This window comes from Thunnus albacares, chromosome 7 (assembly GCF_914725855.1).
Source record: "Thunnus albacares chromosome 7, fThuAlb1.1, whole genome shotgun sequence".
NCBI classification, from domain to species: Eukaryota; Metazoa; Chordata; class Actinopteri; order Scombriformes; family Scombridae; genus Thunnus; species Thunnus albacares.
In genome coordinates this window covers 22,697,716-22,722,318 of record NC_058112.1, presented here as the reverse complement: position 1 = coordinate 22,722,318, position 24,603 = coordinate 22,697,716, and the positions used below count along the sequence as shown (strand labels likewise).

The following is a 24,603-nucleotide window of genomic DNA, read 5'->3' as shown; positions in this document are numbered from 1 at the left end:
GTTTGATATATTTTCAATTTCCTATCAAAGCACGTTGCTTTTTCATAATGGATCTTACAGACACAAAGTCTAGCCTATTTGATGAATAACAATTTAGCCTTGTTTTCGATTTATTAGTTTCACACATACACTCTGTGTCTACGGTGACAATGACCAATCAGTCATTCTCCCAACGCACTGATTAGTTTAGCAAACAAGCCAACAAGAGTCACAAGTGGAAACTGTCAAAAATAACAGAAGTTTTATCAACTATGTGAAAGTATTCAGGCATTAAAAAGGATCATATGCTGCTTTATTTATTTATCTCTATTTTCTCTGCTTAAAATCATGTCATTCTTTTAATTGCTAAAATCGAAAACCTTGCTGTTTTAATTATTTTTACCGTCTGTTGCCTGAAGGATCATATTTTGTTTAAAACAGCTCTTCAGAATATATTTTGCAGTCTTGATGTAGCCATTTTAAGTATTTGACTGTGGCAGGAACAATACAGTTTAGTTTAGTTATTAATTATTAGAGCAAAACTACGCATTTGACAAAAGTAATAGCTAAACTAGAGCAGATAAAATGAAAAGACAGAACCATAAATGTTTGCAAGTTTATTGTTTTTCATAACCTGGAAAATAATGTTTTTTCTCCCTTCAGACAAAGTACTCTGGAGTAAAACTAGTTTAGCATGTTTTTGTAACCACTGGGCTTTTCTTTGGTGTTTTTACCCTCTGACAGACCTGTGTCACTTACGCAGCGTTTCCCCTGTATTCTTTCGCAGCTGCAGAATTATGAATGCCGCTGCTAAAATTTCACTCAATCATTAATGTCAACGGGCTGCTATTGATTTTCACTCGCTCACTGTGCGAGCACGATAACACCCTACGTTATCGTGGAATTGTATGAGTCATCCTCCCTCTCCTCATTTTCAAAGGACATCTACATGAAAGGTGCTATTATGTTATGTTCCATTAAGGAATAGGGCAGTGCGTAATGTGTGTGGTTGAGTGAGAGAGAGAGCGGCAAAAAAGTGACAGTGAATGCAAGCGGAGCGAGCGGAGCAGAGGAAAAGGTCAACAGTAAGTTGTCAATCTGGCAGTAAATGCACAGGCTACAGTGTAAATGGACTGTACTTGTATAGCGCCTTTCTACTCTTCCGACCACTCAAAGCGCTTTTACACTACGAATCACATTCACCCATTCACACACATTCATACGCTGGGTACAGGGGCTACCATGCAAGGTCCCAACCTGCCCATCAGAGGAAATGTAATCATTCACAGCAATTCGGGGTTAAGTATCTTGCCCAAGGACACATCGACATGCGGACCGGAGGAGCCGGGAATCAAACCGCCGATCTTCCGATTAGTGGACAACCCGCTCTACCTCCTGCGCCACAGCCGCGTGTCATTTAATAAATGCTGCAGCTTCTCAACTGCTGGAAAAATTAAGGGGATTAGCCCCAACTGTAGCGACAATGGGTTAGCCTAGCCTGACTAGGCTCACTTCAAGTGGACTGACCTTTTAAGGTGGACCAGCTATTCTCATTTTAGTGTCAATGTCAGCCGCTCCTACTGTAAACAGAACAGAGAAAAGTCTGGCTGTTTAGTCTCTCCTAAGTTTGGCTAAACACCCCCCCAAATTCATTTTTCAGATGCACTGGAACTCGCTGCAGCGTTACTGTGACCGATATCATCTAAAATAGGTGAAATGGAAGAATATCTTTTGTTGTAGCTGACCATTTTCCCTTTTAAAAAGGAGTGCCCAAGGCAGCCTGTGTGACTTTAAGGATTGCATTAGATTTTAACATCAGCATGGAGGAAATAGATGCACACGAGGAGATGCAGCGCCTGTCTGTAAGATGTCAAAAACACTGCATTCCTACAGTTTAATGGCATTCATTCTAACCCAACAAATACTATATTCAAGCGTATTAGTTGTGCTCCCTGAATGTTACCACACATCCTTTTTCATTCCTCCACGGCTGAAGCCCGACATGAAACCAAACCTTTGTTTGGTCAAGCACATGATTTTGGTTACTGTAAATTGTGTGTGTCATTACAACTTTTTCTCATTTCAGAGGCTGCCTTTTAGTCATGTGATAGACATTTTAATAACTCAACTGTTCTAAGAGTCTGAAATGAATAATCGGACCTATACCAATCATTTGTTTCTCAGAAACCATGTAGCTGACCTTTTTTTGATATCAAGGTGTTGAATCATCTGTCACCTTGTAGTCCCACTCTCAGTGAACTCCAGTGAACTTAATGTAAAGGTGACCACCGATTCGAACTTAAAGCAGCCACAATCAATATTTTTTTTAATACCAATGCATCAAGTTACACTGTGTAATGTGAGAGGTGTCACAAGTAGTGATGAACCCACAGAGAATTATCACCCGACTCTGCAGCTCCCCCTGGCTTTACAAAGTTTTGTGACAAGCTTCAGTTCATTGATTTAGCTGCCCAGTCCACATCTTCACTGTTCTGGTTCACTCTCACCGCTCTCGTAGCGTCGTTTTTGGCCACAGCAGCCAGCTGTTGTCAGCAAAAAAGCTCTAAAAACCCACTGAACTACCTGCTCAGCACAAAACAGCAAATGGACACAGTAAGCAACTAGTCTGTGGACATAATCGAGGATTTAGCAGCTAAAGAGACAAATATTTCCCTCAGAATTTGTTAGAGACCAAAAACGGCGTTAAAAGACGGTGAATATTGGACTTGCATTCACCAGGGGGGGGCAGAAACAAGACTCTAAATAATGTTACATCACTGCTGGATGTGTAAATAAGGAACCATTTGCTAACAAGTTTGCTTAAAATATTTACACTCAAATGTTTCTGCTGTTCCCAAACGGCCAAACGGTTATTTCAGCTTTAAGGAATGAGTTTTGTTTACTCTCTAGTATACTAACTACGGGTCTTTTTGTTTTAGCAACGGCAACGGCAGCAAGATGAACGGGTCGCTGGAGCACTTGGACCAGCCAGACCCAGACTCCATCAAGATGTTTGTGGGACAGATCCCGCGCTCCTGGTCAGAAACAGAACTTAAAGAGCTTTTTGAGCCTTTCGGAGCTGTGCACCAGATCAACATCCTCCGCGATCGCACCCAGAATCCCCCTCAGAGCAAAGGTATGATCATGGCCCGAAATTATGATTGTTTGATTTATGATGACTGTTGAACGCTAGACTTTTTGAAAATTTTTCTAGCAATTTAAATATTTAAAAAAAAAAAAATAGTTGATTCAGTTAAATGACACAGAATGCAATAATTTGTCATAAGATTTACTGGATATACTAACAAATCTCTACAGTTAGTTGGTTTTTATGGTTTCCCATTATAAAATGAATACTTAAGGCCTCATGATATATGAGCAATTTAGATTTTTTTTTTAATGTGTAACATTATTAGTCAATGATAATCTCTCAATTAAAAATATTATCCATTAAATAATAAAAACAGATTTTTAGTTCTAGTGGTAATAAAGTAGGGCATCTAAATATTGGTTGGTTTGTGTCATACGGCCACTGTTGTCTTCTGCCTGTATTTGATTGGCTTTTGGTGGTCAATCAGAATACATAAAACCCTCTTATTGCCACGTCATCCACTGTTGCATTTCAGGACAATCCCTTTAGGCGGTGCATGTATTGCTTGTTTGCACATGCCATGCAGCTGTGTTTGTGCTTCCACATGAGATGATTCAATAGTCTTTTGTTTCAGGGTGAAAAAATAACACCTTTTCATAACCCTGCATTATAGATTTTTTTTTTTTTTTTTTTGCTATGCTGGTTTTAAAAGCAGCATATATGGAAGAAGTGTCACTCAACTGCAATTTTCCATTAAGACACATCCATCGATGCACTCACCTTAAAAAGAAATGATGCTCGAGTTGAGCGTTTCAGTTTAGGTTGCAATTAGAGGAGACGGTGAAGTGGAAGCCTGCCCTCTGCAGAGAGCTGCAAAGTGCCGCTAGAAGTGCTCAGTCTCCCGTAACTAACTACAGGTGAATAAAGTAAACAACAGTTTCCCTGATGTAACCGTCCTGCGTTTACGACATCACCCAAATTTCAATTCCCTTGATGCTTGGGTGACTCACTATGGTCAAAGGCACTAATCCACTCTTGGGTTTTTATTGTGGTGAGACCATATTTGGAGTTTAAATGGAGAGGGGTTTTTTTTTTTTTGTTACCAGCAATTTAACAGCCCCAACACATTCAGCCGGATTAAGCCGTCTGGAGCCGCTTGGCTGTCATTAGAGGTCTCCGGACAACCATAGCCCGTAGATTTTGTGGTGTGTCCCAAATCATTGGCACTGTTCGGCCCTTATCAGCCACTCTTCCACTGATTGAGTCCGTGGAATCAGTGGTGGAGGCAGTCTGTGAGTGTTTGCCCGACTGGCTGTTCAGCTTAGTGAATCAGTGATGTCACACATTTAGCACAGTTTATCCTTATTTTTTTTTTGCCTTTCAAACAAAACAAAAAAAAGACAATGCCACTACTTTGGAGATGGACAATCTTTCTGTCTTTCTGGTATTTTCCGTCTTCCTTTCCATCGCTTTTCTAGCATCTATTCAAATATCAGTTATGTAACAGTAATTTACAACAACAGGATGACGTGTTGTCTTGAAGCATTCAGAGATTTTTGTCTCAATCATAGCTGTTGCCTTTTTAACCTGGTACTGGTATAATTTAACATTTAGTCAAAAAGAACCACTAGTGTGTTGAGGCCCTACCAGCAACACAAGGGTGCTGCTGATGGTGTGTGTGTCTGTGTGTGTGTGTGTGTGTGTGTGTGTGTGTTTATATATAAATATACAGCCAACACTGTGCGGTTCATTGGGAGGCTGGAGAGTTCAAAGCCCCCTTTTTTAGCAGAGCCCTTCCCTGTTCTATGCAGAGTGTCAGCTGTGATGGCCTATTGACATGTTAATGCAATGTTAATGTATTCTAATAGATAATCTGGCCTGATCACAGCGGTCTTTGGCTCACCCAGTCTGTGTGAGGTGAATTTGTTTCAGCAGCACCTCCACGCCCATCAATTTCATCACCGTCCTCCTTTCCCAGTAGTCATACCCTTACTGGGAGAAGTGTGGGCAGTTTTATCAAAGCTCAAGCCCGCCTGATGTTATTAGGCTTATGTTTATTAGCCTAGCAGATAATAAACCCTTCACTCCCTTCTTATGTCATCAATCTTCCTTTTGTTTGATTTGTCCGTCGAAATTGCTGTAATCCAACTTTCATTTTGGTTGTTTACTTTGCCACAGCGCTATTGAAGAGCCATCAGATTTGCAGTGTTTTTTAGGTCACGTCGACTGCAGGTCATGAAAAAATCATCTGATAACTATCACGCCTCTCTGGATGGTTTATTTAGCTCCAGTAAATCGGAGGCAGGGCTCAGCAGCAGAGTAAGAGAGAGCTCAGCTGGTTGTGAGAGAGAGAGAGAGAGAGAGAGAGAAGAGAGCAGCTCGATGCATATTAGAGTTCAACAGCCCTCCCCGCGGCCTGGGAGCTCCAGTAACAGCATAATACACACTATGTAGGTCAGAGACGCTGCAGTGCTCCACTTCCCTAGCCCAGTGAAACTGACAGGCTGGAACGCCACTGGCGGTCTGCTGGGACGAGAGGATGAGAGGCTTTTTTTTTTTTTTTTTCCTCCCCCGCTCTTCTTTTCTTCATACCCCTCCCCCACCACCTCCCTCCCCATGATTCCTCTTCCTTGCTCTCACTTCTGCTCCCTCTTGTCTTTGTGCCATTTTTAATGCCTCCTGTCCGTACATTTGTTTGTGATTGGATTCTTATGTAATACAACACCACTCACTCGGATGTGTTGATGTGTTAGTACTGTGCCTTGGCATGCCCGTACTGTGTTGACCTGTGGGCTGTGCATCAGTGCTTCCTGACAGCTATCTAACCCTGTGGTCATCTCTATGGCCATGTCACACAACAGCCTTCAACTATCTCATTGCTCCAGCGTCCTCCCTGCAAGCTCCGACATGAGCTGTGTGGCGCTAAGAATATCCTGTCACATGTTTCTAACATGTGATATGCAGAGAAAATGCTTTCATCCATTTAGCCTCTCATCTGTTCTGCAGCAGTTCTGGTGTTAAATTTACTGTCTGTATGCTGTGTTGTTGTTTTTTTTGTTTTTTTTTAATGCTGTTTTGTCTTCTCCCCCACCCCACCCCCCACCCATTGTTTGTCCCTGTTTTTCTCTCTCTGCAGGATGCTGTTTTGTAACTTTTTATACAAGAAAAGCTGCACTGGAGGCCCAGAATGCACTGCACAACATAAAGACCTTAAGTGGGGTGAGTAAGCACAGTATGGGCTGCTTTTAGCTGCTTGAGCCCCTCTACATCCCTGTGAGCTGTGCACTGGCCGATAATGAGCTCTCGGCTCACTGAACGCCTGTCTTGCCTGAGAAGTATCTTGGCCGCCCCCATGTATAGGATGAATATCATGTCATATTTCGAAACTGGGAAAAAAAAAAGCTTTGAAATCTAATAAAAAAGGTTTTGCAAGATTGAAACTAAGTTTTGAAGGATTGTATAATGTTTTGATAGGCTGAAAAAAAACATTCAAATCTCTGCGAACATAATCTTTGTATTTGAGTTTTCCTTCTTCACAACTGCAACACTCTTTACAGTGTTTCACCAACACAGAGTTTCAGATTTGTCACTGTTGTCCTCGTGTATTCATTTGTTTTCCAGGTTTGAAACCTCATAAATGATGATCTGAAGACTGGTGCACATATGTTGTTGGAAAGGGGGGGGGGGGGGGTTGAAATATTGAAACTTACTTGAAAGGGTGAATCTTTATTTTGAAACTTTTGCAGATGTTCATTTATAGTTTCATTGCAGACTGTTCTTTCAGAGCTGAGTGTACAACACCAACTTTTCAGAGATCTGCCCACACAGTTACAAGCTTGCGAGTCATGTGATTTCTGGCAGCGTTGTCTCACAGCTCTGGTTTGAAACAGTTTGGGGGGAAAAAAAAAAAAACGGGATCCTGGAGGCAGTGGCATTTGCTCTTAACCTGTTGTTTGCTCTCTGCTGAAGTACAGTTCAATCACATGTCGTATTTACAAGGTTAGGTGGGATTGACAGACTACTCCGCCAATGACTGACGTGCACAGGATACGTGAACAGGTTGCACGGTTTCTGTGCTGTCTGGCTGTCCCCAAGCGGTACCTGTGGCAGGCAGGGGGTACATCCCAAGTCCCTTATTTGATCTTTCCTCAATCCTTGCTTGAACTGGAAGTCATTCTGGTCCACAATTTTGCAGGCCATCCCAAAGCTTTTATTTCTGGTCCGAAGAACAAGAGAGCAGCTTACACGCCCCCTTATTGGAAAGCAGTTATTGATTGGACGGTGCAGCTGATCGGACTGATCTAATACACCGCAACATCACTGAGTGGAGACAGATTACAGAGTAAACTCAAGTGTATCACTCACTATATCTATATTTTATCAGTTAGGCGAACATACCATTACACTATTCTATGCATCTTAAAGAAAACTGAGACTATACTGTACATGCCCGCAGACACACCTGGCAGAGATGTGCATTCTACTGAGTGCACTCTTCCAGTTAGTATTAGGACAGTGCACATGCATGCAGACACAAACTCCATCAAGTCGCTGCAGCTGTTAAAGCCAACTGACAGCTGATCCAGCTGTGATCAGTTGCCGCCATCATCAAAAATGGATGTCGCTTCACATGATGCTTCAGCCAGACAGCACAGAGAACTGTGCATCCTGTTTGCGTATCCTATGCACATCAGTCTTTGGCGGAGCAGTCTGTCAATCTCACCTAACCCAGTAAATACTACATGCGATTAGACCAGGCGGCAACTGGGGCTGAAAAAGCCAAAGTGCCAAGAACTGCAGTTCCTCGAATAGCCGGTTGAGGCTAACTCCAAGAGCAAGTCAATCCCCATAGACCTCCCATGTTAAAATGCCCAGCTTTACAGCAGAAATAAACATGTTCACAGCCTGTTGCAGCTAGGTAACAACTGTACAGAGGGTGTATTTTTATATAACTCACCCATTTTTAAATTTTAATAAGGCTCAAAGTTATGCATAATTAAGGGCGTGGCCGCTTTGAGTGACAGGTTGGTACTGTCACAGGCAAGTCCCTACCGTAGCGACAACGTTGGTTAGGTAACGTAACCCCAGATTCACAGAGTATAGGAGTAGCCGTTGCTGTTTCAGTGTGTTTTCAGTTCATGAAAGTTAATTGTAACATTTTATTCGCCTAATAAAGTCATTTTGTTCAAATGGTTTTAAGCCTGTTTTTGCTAGCAAAAATTAGCATTAGCATGATCACAGTTAACCATAGACTGTAAATGGACCATGCTAACCAAGCTAGCAGCTAGCATTAGAGTCACTTCTGGCTCCAAAAATCCAAACTCCAGGCTTCAAAATAGGAGTCTACAAACCAATGAGTGATGTCAAGGTAGTTACGTCTATTTTTTACAGTCTGTTGATTGGACTGAACGTCAGCAGAGAGCAAACAATAAAATAAGAGCAAATGCCTCTGCCTCCAAGATCCCAGCTTTTTGTTTTTTTGGTTGTTTTTTTTTCCTCAGACCGTCTGTTTCAGAGTTTCAGAGTTTCAAACCAGAACTGCGAGACAACGCTGCCAGAAATCACGTGACACACAAGCTTGCAACTGTGTGGGCAGATCTGTGAAAAATGGGTGTTGTAAACTCAGCTCTTTAAAAACGGTTTCAAAATGAAGATGAAACTCAAGTTTCAAAACTTTTTTCCCCAACATTTGCACACCAGTTTTCAGATCACCATTTACAAGGTTTCAACCCAGGAAAACTGATACACCAGGGGAACAATGACAAATCTGAAACTCTGTTTTGGTGAAACACTGGAGTGCTGCAGCTGCGAAGAAGGAAAAGTCAAATACAAAATAATGTTAGCAGAGATTTGAATGTTTTTTTTCCAGCCTATCAAAACATTATACAAGCCTTCAAAACTTAGTTTCAATCTTGCAAAACCTTTTTTATTAGATTTCAAGCTTTCAAACACTGAGTTTCAACCTTTCAAAGCTTTTTTTTTTTTTTCAGTTTTGAAATAAATGATATTCATCCCATACCTACACACTAACACTGCACTGAGGACTGCCCTGAATCTCAACACATTGAATTGATAAACCTGCTGACCCAACACACACATGTAGGTATCAGGTAGAGTGTGCTTGACCAGGCAGCAGGTTATTCACTGATGCAAAGGACCCGATCGCCACAAAGTGGAACAAATTATTAATGCTTGTCTTCATGAATCATTGATGCACATCTACATTTTTTTCCCCCCAAAGTTAAAGGTATAAAAGTAGGTGAGTTGAAGTCTTTTTTTAACAATGAAGCCTGTTAAGATGGTGTTTGGTGTCTTAATTCCTCACCTGTTTAACCTAGACACATTAAAAATAAGTGCAATTGCTTGTTAAACCTCTACAAATCTGCCTATACACCATTCTGAATTACTCCCCCTCCAATCAATAAAATCTATACCAAACAACTCCAGTCGTCGATTGAATCAATAGCCCAGTCTATTGGAAAAGGAGTCGCTGTCAGTGAGATTACAGGTAAATATTGAACTGTGATGATAAATGAGTGTAGCAGGCTGCATGTACGGGTCTAGCTCTCTTCACTGGACGACTCGCTCAGCTCGACATTTCAAATAAAGTGTTCTCTCGAGTCCCAGTCCTCGATCATACTGTTACCGGCACTGACTGCAGGTGACTGAGTTTGCTTTTCGTGACAGTGGAAAAGCTTGTTTCCCTGTTCCTGTTTTCTCTGCCTTCTGTGCCTCGCTCTCCTTGGTCAGTGACGCTAGCCAGTACCCATACTGAGCAGGCCATCTGTCTGCTTCTCTTTAGTGCTTGTCAAAAACAAACCCACCACTTTTCATAAGAACAAGCTGCTCAGGCATCTCGTGGATAGATTTATTTCTTCTCTTTCGCGTCACATGGTAGGTAAATGTGCTAAAAATGATTCACTTGAAGTTCTGTGAGTCGCCATGGACAAAAGTATCTATTACCTGGCATGAAATCACAGATTTCAAAGCAGTTGTTCTGCATCCACTTGCTCACATAATGAGCACAGCTTGAGAGAGAGTGTAGTGTTCAGAGATGTTATTCGCAGCTCAGATTTGCCACACCTTGTTCTCATTGTATGTTATATAATACACAGGCGTTATGGGAAAGTATTTTCTCAAAATGTCTTATTAAAACTCGCTATACATTTCAAAGCAATACAGAATTGACTTGCTTGTCCAACCATCTCTGCAAAATTGTTCCAAGGATGATGAGGGATGTTGACAGGAGGAATCAATAAGTTCAATCACAAGTCTACAGCAAGAAGTGAAATTGGATACTGGAGAATTTGATCCTCTCTTTCAGCTCATAGACACTTCCTCTTGAATCTGGCAGTGGTGAGGGATGATGGTTTTAGAGTGAGAGAGCAAAACAAGAGTTGCAGAGAAATGCTTGAAGGTGGGGGGACGAGTGTAAAGATATGAGAGATAACGAGGCCAAGTCCCTACATAGTTTATAACTGTGACAGGTGCGATGTTAACAGATTCTCTTTTCTTTTTTCTTTTTTTTTCTTTTTCTCAGATGCATCATCCTATCCAGATGAAACCCGCTGACAGTGAGAAAACAAGTGGTAAGTGGCTTCATCTGGGAGGCAGGGTGACATTAACCAAAGGATGGGAGGGTACAATGTTGACGTCTGTTGAGGAGAATTCTTGAAAGTGCAAGATTTTGCCAAATGACAAATGGGGTGTGAGGTTTTTTGAAGAAGGTGGGGTTTTGTTTCCATTTAATGCCAAAGTGAAAGCCTATGAAGGACTTAGTTCAGGGAATGTGCAGCAATATACAATTTCTATATAGTGTCAGGAGTTAGGAGGATTAAGGGCTTTAAAAAGCGACAAGGGGGAAGAGCAGAGCAGGTACAGGATCTGGAGGGTAGCAGAAAAGAGTGATTTAGTCATCCATCTAGAAAACTAGACACTGAGGAAAACAAGCTGCAAGTTGCACAGAAATGTACAAGAGGCTGGCACCTTGAGTGAGGAGGCAGAAAACGTGGCAGTGTGACAAAGAGAGAGCTTGAACAAGAAGAAGAGAGGTGCAAGATTTAGTGCCTGATGTAACTGGTGCTTTCATAGCTCAATAATTGTTTAGGTTTAACTGAATAGCCGTTCTCTTTTCATCCTTCTGCAGCGGTAGAAGACAGAAAACTCTTCATTGGAATGGTTTCAAAGAAATACGGCGAGAACGAGGTCAGAATGATGTTCTCGTCTTTCGGACAGATCGAAGAATGCCGAATTCTCCGGGGACCAGATGGTCAGAGCAGAGGTAGGTGTGCTTTCAGCGTAGGCACAGTGTTCTTGTCCGCAGAGCCGCCACCTCCAGTGTAGCCGAGTACATATTCTCATCAAGTATTTATACAAGCCCCTCCCCGCTTCTTCATTTCAACCCCCAAATCAAGTGCTATTCACCTCCAGTGGCACCCATTCCATCCCCATAGTCTATCCTCCCGTCACTGTGACACTCAGCCTCCACATCGCACATTGAAGGGCCACTGCACTCGCTGTCCGGCACAATGGCCCGTTGCCTTGGCAACCGCTGGCTGCTGGTGTTCGTGGGCTCAGCTGGCAGGCGGCTCAGCTCGGCTCAGCTCCTCCTTTACCGCCTCCTTCATCACACTCTACAAAGGCTGGAATTAGCCTGTCGTCGCATCTCCTACATAGATGTCTGCTGCATAAAACCACAGATATCAAGCAGCACGGGGCTCGTGTGTTGATGTATACAAAAAGACCTTATAGCGGAGAGCTTGGCAATGAATTTCAGCTGTTTTTCTACTAAATGTATGTAATAAAACTGCAATTTGAAATGGACCTTAATATACCCTTTAATGGTTGCAGCTCTTATATATATTTTAGTAAATCAAAGCCTTTCAGTGTATATTTATGTGTGCATTATATGTGTATATAATCACGTTGACTGTTTCACCATGACACCACATAGTCAAGCCTCTCTGGGTGGCAATTTAATCCGTCGATCACTGTGCTCATGTGACACGTGTTACTGTTCTCCTTGTTGTGTTCTTTCTCTGTGTGCTAACCAGTGAGGGTGGTTCTGTGTGCTTGGGAGTTGCCATTCTTTGTACTGTAATGTGTTTTTTTGGGGTTCATAACGAGTTGTCCAAACCTTTTGTCTTGTTTTGTTTCTTCTTGTCCCTCCCTCCCTCCTCCCCCCCTCTCCTATTGTTCCCCCCCTACAGGCTGTGCGTTTGTCACATTTGCTACCAGGGCAATGGCACAGAATGCAATCAAAACCATGCATCACTCTCAGACTATGGAGGTACTGTACCCCTTAGCACCTATTTCTCATCCCCCTCCTTTTCCCCCCCTCATACATTTTGCTGCCCCCTTGTGTTGGAAAAATGAAGAACCTGTCCAAGCAGATGGCGTCCATTCATCACAGAACACAGTCATTTCCAAAACCACTCTTGCTAATTACAAAATTACATTGTCGTCTGCAAAATAATTGAATAAAACTTGAAACATTGCCTCTCACGTAGCTGCTGAATCCAGAGCTAACAGGGCATGAGCAGAATAGCTGTCATCTCCAATTTTGAGTTGAGCTAAATGACTCATTTATTGATTCTGATAATATTTTAGAGGCTAGCTTTCACAGTCTGCCATTATCAATCCATATTTTGGAACACAGGGAAAAGAGCCCACACCATTAAATATAGGTTAACAAAGAATTAACCTAGACTAGAGCAAATACCCTATTAGATTTCTTCAAAAACTGGGTCCATGTCCTCATGTAGCCAAAGGAATCTTTGTGGAAGTGGAGCAGCAATAATTTGACAGCTAGCAGGTCAGAGGCTCCCCAGTGAAGCATCAGACCAAGTCTAATTAGGAGCCCAACCAAACATAACACCAGATTAAAAGCAGGCCCCAGTGGTGGTGCCACCTATTTCCCCCCATATCATGACCTCCCATTTCCCAGCTGCCATGGGAGGTGCTGCTGGTGCAGAAGCCATTTTCCCTGTCCAGCCTGGTCCCTGTCTGGCTCTCAACTCTCAAAATACTTTGCACCGCATGCCTTGTGTCCATGCGTCTGTCTGAACAGTATGTGACTGTCTGTTTGCGAGATTGTGTGTATTGTAATGCATTTTTATCGTTAATGTCTGCTGACATATCCTCGTTTGGATGTCTCTTTTTTTAAGTGTTGTCTCCATCTGTTGTCTGCTTGTCTGTGGACTCGATTCAGATCCTCAGAGTGCTAAAAAGATTCACTGTCTGCAGCATTGTCCTGTGCCCCTTTTGGAATGTGGCCTGGCTCAGCTATGCATGGCAGATGTCCTCTGTGTGTTAGCTTTGATATGAATGCAACAGGCATAAAACTGTCTTGAGGCATAGAGGATAACCCCCTCCCCTCCTTTTTTTTGAAAAATTCCTCAAAACAAGTGTGTCCTTGCATTGGTAAATAAACTGTGGATTCTTCTGTGTGCTTCTGAACCGGTTTAACGTCCTTTACCTCTCCATTGCTTCAGGGCTGCTCCTCACCTTTAGTGGTGAAGTTTGCCGACACACAGAGAGATAAGGAGCAGCGGCGCCTGCAGCAGCAGCTGGTACAGCAGATTCAGCAGCTCAACAGCGCCTCCACCTGGGGAAACCTGGCCGGCCTGGGGACCCTCACACCGCAGTACCTGGCTGTAAGTGTTAACCAAACACGCAACCCTGTTGAGCTGCACAATTACTCGTGTATTGTGAAATGGCACAGCTCCAGTTTCGGGAAAAAAAAATATGGCGAAGTAAATCAAATAGTGCTCTCTGAACTGTTCATAATGGGTTATGTCAGAGTTTAGATTGGCACACAAAACTGCAGGTTGGCATTTAGACCTCACACCTGTCTGTGCACCGAAGCTTATTTAAGGCGCCTCACGAGCAGCTACACATGAGGAGGATTTTTTTTTTTTTTTAAAGCATGCTATTTGAGATATTTCTGGGAGGCATACTACCTTTTGTAAATTGTAACTTGTAAATAAATCTTTTGAGTCTGAGAGCAGAGAGGTTTTGATAAAACTTAATTTTTTGATCAAACTTAATTTTTGAGGATGTAGTTTGTTGTGGTGTTAAGTTGGTGGTTTTAGTGTAAGGTGTTTAGGTTGATTTATACACTGACCGCACAGTTTCAACATAAACTGATCAGAAGCATCACAAAGGAAGTGTTTCTCTCGGTGATTATTATATTGCATTTGGTCATATTTGTTGGTTGTTGTCTCTTTTTGTTCACCTGCTGTTATTTTTAAACTGATTTCTCTGGATGGAAATCCAGCAGCCATTTTGTCTACAGTATACACAACCTCAAAGGCCTCAACCATTTCAAAACAGTAGCAACTGTAAATAACCAAAATATAAGCTAATTACAGGAATAATAAGACCTCATACACAGGGTGCAAAATTAACTTTTTTTGTCCACTGGCCAGATGGCTAGTGAATGTTCAAATTTTACCAGCCACTCAATAGATTACCATTGTTTGTTTTTTTTGGCTGGTGAGTGAAGCAAATCTATCAGCCACTTGCATATTTTACCAGCATGTGGCTGGTGCTAATTTTGTGCCCTGGTTTTACAGTTTGATGGCGCATAATGCCGATAAATGAAAGGTTACTGTATAATTTGAGATCTGGCACAGTATTCAGACCTGATTTGTAAATTATTCTCTTAAACTCAGAATAGGAGCATCTTGTCTCTCTGTTTATGCTCTGGCTGAAGGACAGTGGCGCGTGACTAGCATGTGACAACTGTGATAATCTGAACCAATGAGCATGTGACTTCAACATGGACGTAACATGAACAGCTGAGCTGTTTGTGTTTCTGGCAAGAAAACAAGAGATCTTTAGGCTATTGCTGACAGTTTAATTGGTGACAGGCAAAAACTGATTTTATAAGTTAAAATATCTCATAAATTTTGTCATTTAATATTTATAAAGAAATGGGGTGATAATAAAATGCCAGGGGTTTTTGTATAAACTTTCAACCTGAAGTTGTCGCTGTCAACAATAAATGCAGTTTTCTCATTAATCACATAAACAAATAAAAATAATTAAGCATCAAATATTAGAAGATGACTGTATGAAAGCCAAGATTACAGCATCCAATAATTGTCCTTTGCCTGCCGGACACTTGGAGTAAAATAGCAACACTGAATTGTAAAAAATTATTCTCAAATTTACTGAGACAAGTGTGATTATACTAAGCAAGAAAACATTTACGATCATAAAGGACTTAGTTGTGCATTCGCTGTTTGCTCCTTGAATACAGTTTTTCCTTCTTTGTCCTCAACAGTTGCTCCAGCAGGCGACATCCACCAGTAACCAGAGCAGTTTCAATGGTATTCAGAGGCTAGGAGGTAAGCTCATCCTTTCACAAGTCAGGATCACTATCCTGATGTCATCCTCTGCAAATAAACAAGCTGACACTTCTCATGTCACAGATCTTGTGACTCACTTCTCTACGCCCACATGGTTTTATTACAGTAAATCACATAACTCATTCGGATTAGTGGCACATTAATAATCAGACCTGCTATCCTCAGCCTGTGCAGGCTACTCGAAGACAAAAACAAAACACATTACCATGACTTGGATCTGGAAAACGATATTCTATCACTTAGAGAAACGGCACACATGTGCAGCTTTATAACTACAGTGTAGCTGTCATATTTTTTTATGTTGGAAAAATAATTTCAGGTCTAATACTTGGATTTCCTTTAATATTATCAGGCCAAAGAGACTTTCCTCTGCTCAGTTGTTTACTCCACAATATGTCAGAAAGATGTTTCTCTGCAAGTATATGAGCATGAATTTGGAATTTTTGAATCTGATAATAACCTCTGGTGTGTCTTTCTTCTCTCTGGAGGTGTGAATCCTCTCCAGCTGCAGAACCTGGCCACGTTAGCCGCTGCTGCTGCTGCAGCCCAGAGTTCTGGCAGCCCGACCTCCACCACCCTGTCTACAAACAGCGGAGCCCTGGGAACTCTGGGCAGTCCAGGTAATTTTAGCACCAACATGAGCTCTGCGGCGTGATGCAAATTCATAGTATGAGCATACACGTACACTTTTAAGCACCCAAATCCTATGGCAGCATTGACGATCATTACTAGCTATGAATGTGTGTTTTTTGTTTTTGATGTCCTCACTGAGGGTTGACCTTATTTGGTCTTAACTGCCAATTTCACCTGCCTGTCATCTTTATTTAAATGTTACATGCGAATATAAACCAAGTCTAAATAAAAACCCCTCACCCGTTGAGATATAAATGTTCACAGCTAGCCCTCCTGCTGCTATGATAGTACCTACCAACTGCTCTGTAAACCTCCCTGATCCGCTATTTGCCTAACGACCCTCAGCTATTCCTCATTTATTTTATGGGAGTTAATCATCCACATATAAAATTTTATGAGAGCCTCCATTTCCCTTTTAATCTGTGTAAATATACATTGGCTCCATCTGTCTGAGTTTAGTATATTGCTGCTGCGATAATGACCCCTCCTCGTTAAGATTTTTAACTGCCCCCTCAATGCTATGTCATCCTCTCATAACCATAACGGTGTGTGGCAAAGATGGCAGACGTTTAGAGCAATAGAGGTGTTTCAAACATTAGCAAATCACCCCTGTGGTAACCCATATGTCCTTTTTTTTATTTTTTTTTATTTAATGTTCGTCTTAACAGCCGGTTCAACAGCAGGGTCTAGTGCTGCCATGAGCACCTTGGCATCTCTGGGCACCCTGCAGGGTCTCACTGGGAACTCTATGGGTCTCAACAACCTCAACGCTCTCACCAGCAGCGTCAGTGGTAAGAAAGTCCCTCCAAATAACTAAAAGTAAACACACTTCACCTGCACACTGTTGTTAACAGTGTACAGTTTCTCTCTGGGGCTGTGTAAGGTATGTAATGATAGGCTAGGGATGTATTCGGACAGATGACAGCACTGTGTAGAAAAACGCAGGTCATCTGGCAAAAGTGAAATCTCGCTCAGTTTTTGGAGGCAAGGTGCTGTGTTGGCCAAATATGCTTATATGCATATGCAAGAGTGCGTTACTGGTAGATTACTTTGTAACATAAATGTTGTCACCAAAAAAAACTGAGTTGTAAAATCCTTTCATGGTATTATAAACTACTGTGCAGTGTTTTTATGTGTGATAAATCTTTATACTCATGCATCTCCAGCTCAGACCTGCTGTCCCTGATCATATTTCACTATCTGACCAGTACATGAGACAACATGCCCCCCACAGCACAGCTTCTTGCGTTGTTTCAACGGCAGGCTGAACACCCAGTAATGCATTAACAACTTGTCAAGCAGAGGGCTGTGTTACTGTGAATTTTTGAGTTTGTTTTTCTGCCCCCTGCTGGTCAACTTTACCTAATGCAGCTGTAAACGCTTGACACATCTTTCTCAAAGTGTTTGAGTGTAAAACACATGAATTTGATTGTGTTACAGGTATGGGGGCCATGAATGGAGGCCTCGGAGCCTCCATGGCCAACGGGTCAGCAGCCAGTTCCATGGACGCTCTGACTCAGGCCTACTCAGGGATGCAGCAGTACACAGCCTCAGCCCTGCCCTCCCTCTATGGCCAATCTCTCCTGCAGCAGAGCATCGCAGGCAGCCAGAAGGAAGGTGAGCACCAACGCATGCTGACATCACACCTCCACATTTCTGTCCTCACTTGGTTTCTTGTCTCAATATTTTCAGGTGTTTTTCTAAATGAGTACGTATCTAACTTAAGTTTCCGCTGTATTTACCAAATGGAGTAGGGCCAGAGGGTGCCAACTTGTTCATCTACCACCTGCCCCAGGAGTTTGGGGACCAGGATCTTCTGCAGATGTTCATGCCTTTTGGAAACGTGGTCTCTGCCAAAGTCTTCATTGACAAACAGACCAATCTGAGCAAGTGCTTTGGTAAGTGTGTTGTCTGCTCTGGAACCTAAATGCCTCTTAATGGTAACGGATATACCTTGCCAGTCTGGTACTTTGTGTTCAGGATAATATGTTGTCATGGTGCCATCTGTGTTTCTCTTCTGTCTGTGTGTTGATAAATGAACACAGTGGAGTTAAAGGAATAGTCCTCTAGAATAGTAATGACACCTCAGAAAAAGCTCATTAATTAATATATTGTATGTTAAATCCATACAAAAACCAAAATGTAAAAACAATGTATAATAATGTGCTTTTGTCACCGTAAGGTTGCCAGGCAACCAGCGAATATTCCAGGAAGTTGTTGTGCTCATCCAACACAAACACCCCTACATAAAACTACAAATGTGACGTTTTTACACTCAGGTTTTTGTTCAGTTTATATTCTCTGCACCATGTCTTAGTTGCAGGTGAAGTATCAGCCTTTATAAAGTGTAATAACCTCATATAGAAACATGTGAAGGGAGTCATTTTTATGGTTATATAACATTGATTGGTTTAATATTTTCAATGTAGCTTTAATGACAGAAAATGTAATTTAATACTGCTCAAGTGTTAAATAATGGCATGTATAATGACACAAATACTCTCACTTTAAGTGGATTATTATTTTGGTGTCTCTTGATTGACATTGTTTTCATCACTGTTCAGTTATCAATTTTTTTTAAATTAATATTTGGCCCAGTATTTTTACTTGAACGACATTAACCAGGTTTTCAAAATATTCCTGGATTTAATGTTCACCATAAAAATCAATAATTAGGAAGACACAGTTCCTCTTGTCTTGAGATTAGCACTATTTAACACAGAAATGACAGAATGATCTTATCAATAGATACAATTTCTGAAATAGTACAATATGCATACTTAAATGTAACTTAAATTATATTCAACAAATGTCAGTCTGTAGGGTTAATTGCAACATCAGCTCTGTGCATTTATGAGAGAAAATTGAATAATTCTCTCGTCTAGACCAAAAAAAATCAATAACCTTTTTTTTACTCTGAGGACATAAAGTATTCTGTCCGGACAATGCCTCCCTGTAAAGACAGATATAAAAACGGAAATCAGCTCTGAGCAATGTAGAGAGAGAGAGAGAGAGAGCTCCATTTCATTCTTTCTGGCCTCAACAGATGGTCAAAGATCAGGTATTGCATATTGAATTCATAGAACCATAGTTACATATATTACTGTTATTGGGAGCTGTAATTTGAATAGATAAAGAGATTAAGAGCATGTGATTGACATTAGTTGGGCTGAATAGGAGTTGTTTTCAGGCCAAAATAGGGTCTTTAAATGTATCCTCTACCTTTTTTTCCTCTCAGGGTTCGTCAGCTATGACAATCCTGTGTCTGCACAAGCTGCCATCCAGGCCATGAACGGTTTCCAGATTGGAATGAAGAGGCTGAAGGTTCAGCTGAAGCGCTCCAAGAACGACAGCAAACCCTACTGATCCTAGCCCCGGGGCCTTCCCCCCTCCCCAGCTCTAATGCTAGCACTGCTAGGGTAAGTTCACCCTCCAGCCAAGGTCACCACAGCAGAGACTCAGTGGGGCAGGGGGAAAGGAGCCCACAACAGGAGGGAGACTCACCCTATTCCTAAAAAAAAAAAAAAAAAAAAAAAAAAAAAAATGGTTGCAATGATCTTTCCACATTCTACTGTATTTCATTCCTGCGGTTTTATCATGTAATTTGAGTCGAATTAAATATTTTAATGTATGATTATTTATGACTATCACTGGAGTCAGTGTTCGCTGGAGGTATTTTGTGTCACTGTAATTAGTGGAGAGCATCAGGTGTGTTTCCATGCCATCTCATTGCCTTCAGGTCAAGCTAGACAGGTTGACTAAGGATCAGTTGTGTTGAAAGGGCTGAAGCCAGGCCACGTGCAGCAGTCCCCGAGCTTCAACCCACGTTCTGCTTTTCACATGTAGTCTGTCTCGTTCGTTTTGTCGTTCTTAATGTGAAAATCTTTTTTGCACTCTTCAGTCTTTTGCTCTCCCTATCTCTCTCTTTCTCTCTGTGTCTCTCTCTGTCTCTCTCTCACACACTCTCTCTCTCTCTGTCTCCCACTCTCTCTCTCTCTCCCCCTCCTCCTCTCTGTCGTCTCTCGTTATGTAAGCCATGTTGAGCTAGGCTACCTCTCTCTTTCTCTATTAACAACCTCTTCCAGTCATTCCATCCATCCTCCAAGTCTCCCATAAAGGGACTGGCTCTAGATGGATCTCTTTGGGTGCCAAGTATACAGTTTGTGCATGTCGGATTCTCTGTCATATGTCCTGGTGGTGTCACTTCCTTAAATCTGTGTATTGTTTTGTGTGTCAGGAGGAGTGAGGGGGGGGGAAATGTTTACCGCACTGTCCTTACTGTATGTGGTGATTGGCATTGTTTTTGTTGGTTTTGTGCCTCATGGCTAAACGATTCTTGTGCTGTGCCCCTAACTTTCTCTTCTCTCCTCTTTGTCTTCTCTCTCTCTGTCTCTCTCTCTCTTCCTTTTGTGTTTTTGTTCCTTTTTTAGAACAAATCTCCATGCCTGTTTGCTCATCATTAGCCTAGCATGTCTTCATGATGTTGAAAGCCAAGCCAAACTCCTGGCCTCATCATCCCACCATTGTCTGTGATGTCTCTCTAAGCTCGCCTGACCAATACCTGGCCACCCACTGACCCTTGACCTTAGCTCAACCTGATTTTTCTGCATGTATGTTCATTTTTTTTTTTTGTTTTTGTTTTTTCTGTATAGAAATGTGACAGGTGGGAGAGAGGTCAAGCAAATTAATGTGAAAACGTACCTACGTTCAATTCATTTAAGAGACCTTTTTTTTTTTGTTTGTTTTTTTGCGATTGTTTTTCTCCTTGCGAATGTTTTAAAAAAAAAAAAAAAAAACCTGTGGGATTTCTTATTTTAAATTTTTGCTTTTTTTTCATGTTGCTTTCTTTTTACCTCTCTCAGTAAAGTTCACTTGAAAGTTGAATACAGGGATCGGCACACAGCTGTGCTATTTGGTGCCATTAGCAATATGTTGGCTTCTTAAAAAAAAAAAAAAAACATGCTTACAGACCACTTTCCAACACTTTTGAAAGTCTGACCAGTAAAACCCCTCTCAGTGCTCTGTAACGATCTCTACATTTTGCGGGCAGTGTGAAAATTTTCACCTAGGCTATTTAAAACTATATTTTGTGTTCATTTACAAAAATATCCAGTGTATTTACCTTTTTTTGAACTATTGATGGCACAATAAAAGGTACATTTGCTCTGTTTAGAGAAATGACTACCTACATGAGTCAACTTTTTTAGAACTGATTCACAAATAGACAATCTGTGGTTTAAATGCACACTTAGATTACCTATATTTTATACCATTGAATCTATAGAAGTTTAACTAACAGAACCCAGGCAAAAACTTTGGGTTTTTTGTAGATTATGTTGTAATGTCATCTGTGTCGGGGGGGTCTTCAGTGTATTGCATTTTTAAAGAGGACTAAAAATCAGTTTGATCAGCGTGACCTTTTGAGGGTCATTTCTAGTAAATTAAAAACTCACTTTAAGTCAAAAATTTCTCTGCATTAATTGTGATTTCAAGTTCTGGGGGGAAAAAAAGTACTATCTTTTTTTTTTTCTTTTTTTTTTTTTTTTTAAGGTTCACATTTTGAGTATGTAGGCAAATTTTTTTTTTTCCTACGTTTATAGAAAAAAGTTAAATTTAATGTTTAACTTCCATGGTACGTCTTGTTGACTTTCTGTGAATTGCTCATTAATAATTTAATTAATGGATGTTTCACTTTTGTTTAGTTTGGATGCCTCATGTTGAAAGATAATTATTTACAATGTCTGTTAATCATACAGATGCCAGACAATGTCTTTTTTTTTTTTTTTTGTTTTATTGTTAAAGTGCCCATGTGTCAAACTCAGTGTTTTGAATTTACACAGCATTCTTTCCTGTAATATTACCTACTTTTCTTTACACACACTCACACACATACACACACCACGACACACAAAACACTTTTCTGTGGTTGCAAATGTGGGAGCCCCTGAAGAAGAGATCACTTGGACACACCACACGATCCGTGGGTCTCTGCACATTTTATAGACGCTCACACACGCGCTTCTTTTATTTTTTTGCTGATTATTCTTTTTAAGTGACTTCCTGTCGCACACGATGCACAGCACATTACTACTATTAAACCCACCACAATAGTGTTGGTTTACAAATACATTCCATTTTTTCAGCACAAAGTTTACACTTTTTTATCAGGGTGGTATTTTGTCTATTGTACTACAAGTTGTTGAGACAACCCTGGTAAAATAACCACTTCACCCCCCCAAAGAAGGGTTCCCTAAAACTGCGTACCTGATGGCGCTATTAAGTTGTCAACTCAGGGTTTTCTTTTTTTGTGTGTGTGAATCTACATCACACAAGATTACGACACAAAAAAATGCACAATTTTTCACCATTTGACCTTTCAGTTTGGATTATATTTTTTCTTTTCTTCAAAATGCATTAATATATCCCAAAAAAAGAGAGAGAGAAAGCTACCAAATTTGAAACAGTGCTGGAAGAAGTGTTGTAGTTTTGTAAGGAAACGTTAAGCACAATTGTGGGAGCTAATCACTTTTGCAGAATGTTGTGTGTGTGATTATATTCCAGGATTTTCAAGGTTCCACCAGTTTCACTTTTTAATATGGGCATGTGCTTTTTACAGTGTGTTTTTTCTATCCAAATGCAATACAATATTCAAAGTGCCATATACGTCTAGAAACTGCCTACACATCCTTATTAGGCCTTGGTTAGAGATTGCTGCAGTTCGCCTTTTTTGTCTATTTACGCCAGTGTCATGAAAAGCTATTGTCACCTGCTCATGTCCCCTCCCTTCTCCTCCTCCTCCTCCCCCCTCCCCCACTCTGTGTGTTGAGTTATTGGTAAATGTGTATTGTGATGTACTCAATTTGAACAGTTGGTTAAAAAAATGTAGATAAACAATAAACTTCCCTATACATTTGAAGGTTAAACCTCTTTCTTAGTGTGAACACATGTTCTGTAACACTCTGTGTGTGCAGGACAAACGATCGATCCGATGTGTTAGGGAATTTTTATTGAGTTTAATAAAGTCAAGAACAAGCTAAAACTTCAGTTTAAAAAAAAAAAGAAAAGAAAAAAAAAAAGGCGACTTGGGTGCCATTTAAGTGATACGATTGTGTGTCAAACACTGAAATGATTGCAGGTCTTTGGCGACATGCAGTGTATGGTGAAGTGTTACTGTGAATGAATAAAATAAAAAGCACAATGTACAGCCCACAGCGGTCCCAACAGAAACTTGACTCACTTCAGGGGCTTCCATCACAAATCCCATTCAGCTCTAACAATCACTTTCTTTCTTTCTGTTGTTTTCATATTCTGAAGTGCTTTTTTTTTTTGTTTTTGTTTTTGACAGTGTGGTAGCTTTGCATCTCTAGATATTGTCTTGATCCAAAAGAAAAGAAGAAAAAAATAATCTTTTCCTGTGTTATTTTCTTGTCTGATAATCGGTAGGACTTTGTTCATGTTCCACCAATAATTTAATAGATGTTTTGTCTTGTCTTGATGAAAGCCAAAGTGGGTGCATCTTGATGTGATCTGTATACATACAGTAGTTTTTCTGTTCAGTCAGTATCAATTTTTTGAAACTGGGTGGGATTTGAAAAAGTTAAAAAAAAAAAAAAAAAAAAAAAAAAATGACATACACAGGCTTTCCAATTTCTACAACTGGTTGTTCATATGTATTTTGTACCAGTGAAGCTTTTTATATTGGAAATTAAAGAAAAAAAATCTATATTGGAAAAAAATTGTCTGGCCTCTCAATGTGGCCTCCCCTTGACCAGGTCTTGAGTTTGGCCTCTTGGTGGTGTCAAGCAATTTTTTTTTTTTTTTTTTTTTTTTTTAAGTTTTTGTCTCTAAAAGATGCCAGATTTTGACTTTACGTGGATCTCTGCGTGTTCCTCACTTCCTTAATCAGTTTCAGTTTTGGGGGGGTTGGGATCCTCTAAATCGTGGTAAGTTTCATGTTAGTATTTGTGCTGTCCACATAGTTTAATGGTCATCAGGATTTCGACAACTTGTGTGGAAAATTGTCTTAGTTGAAGAGTTAACTATCTGTTTAGTTTGAGCCTTGCTTTTACCTGTGTAGAGTTTTCTGTTTTTTCCCATGGCGGAGTGTGTAGCCGAAAGACTCTGTGTTCTTTTTTGGTCAATGTTTGTTCATGTGTGGTGTGTTTCTTTGCCTCTGTCTCCAAATTAAACCATTTCCCCTAATATGAACTGTGTCTTTGTGTGTTGTGCTTGTCCAGTGTTGTAAAGACATTTACAAACCACCCCTCCCTCCCCCAGTGTGTCATGTCTCGCTAACTTGTTTCTCTTCGTTGTGCTTCTCTTTGCTTAATTCTTAGTGTAAGCATCCAGATGTGTGATGGGCTGGGGGTTATTGTGAGTGAATATTGTGGGTTTCAATGATCAAAAGCTATAATACACCTAAACTGGGTGTCTTATATGTTTGCAAGGCTGCATACTAGGTCTGTAGTTTTCACAGCTTCAGTTTAGACTCTAGTAATGGTGAAATGACTAATCGATTAGTTGATC

The 24,603-nt window shown here is 40.8% G+C and overlaps 1 protein-coding gene across 5 annotated transcripts in view; it reads left to right on the top strand.

The window, feature by feature from the left end:
- Window positions 1-24,281, top strand: part of LOC122985270 (CUGBP Elav-like family member 2) — a 34,384-nt gene extending 10,103 nt beyond the window's left edge. For 3 of the 5 annotated variants that reach the window (XM_044355788.1, XM_044355791.1, XM_044355792.1), the window contains exons 2-14: window positions 2,919-3,115; window positions 6,207-6,289; window positions 10,611-10,659; window positions 11,217-11,351; window positions 12,280-12,359; window positions 13,564-13,725; window positions 15,360-15,423; window positions 15,933-16,064; window positions 16,746-16,868; window positions 17,518-17,694; window positions 17,829-17,975; window positions 19,316-19,496; window positions 20,508-24,281. In XM_044355788.1, coding sequence (XP_044211723.1) covers window positions 2,919-3,115; window positions 6,207-6,289; window positions 10,611-10,659; window positions 11,217-11,351; window positions 12,280-12,359; window positions 13,564-13,725; window positions 15,360-15,423; window positions 15,933-16,064; window positions 16,746-16,868; window positions 17,518-17,694; window positions 17,829-17,975; window positions 19,316-19,443 — 1,477 coding nt within the window. In that variant the 3' untranslated portion in view covers window positions 19,444-19,496; window positions 20,508-24,281. Of the gene's footprint in view, window positions 1-2,918; window positions 3,116-6,206; window positions 6,290-10,610; window positions 10,660-11,216; window positions 11,352-12,279; window positions 12,360-13,563; window positions 13,726-15,359; window positions 15,424-15,932; window positions 16,065-16,745; window positions 16,869-17,517; window positions 17,695-17,828; window positions 17,976-19,315; window positions 19,497-20,507 lie in introns of those variants that run through there. The other 2 variants (XM_044355790.1, XM_044355789.1) reach the window with 2 other exon arrangements.
- The last annotated feature ends 322 nt before the right edge of the window (window positions 24,282-24,603 follow it).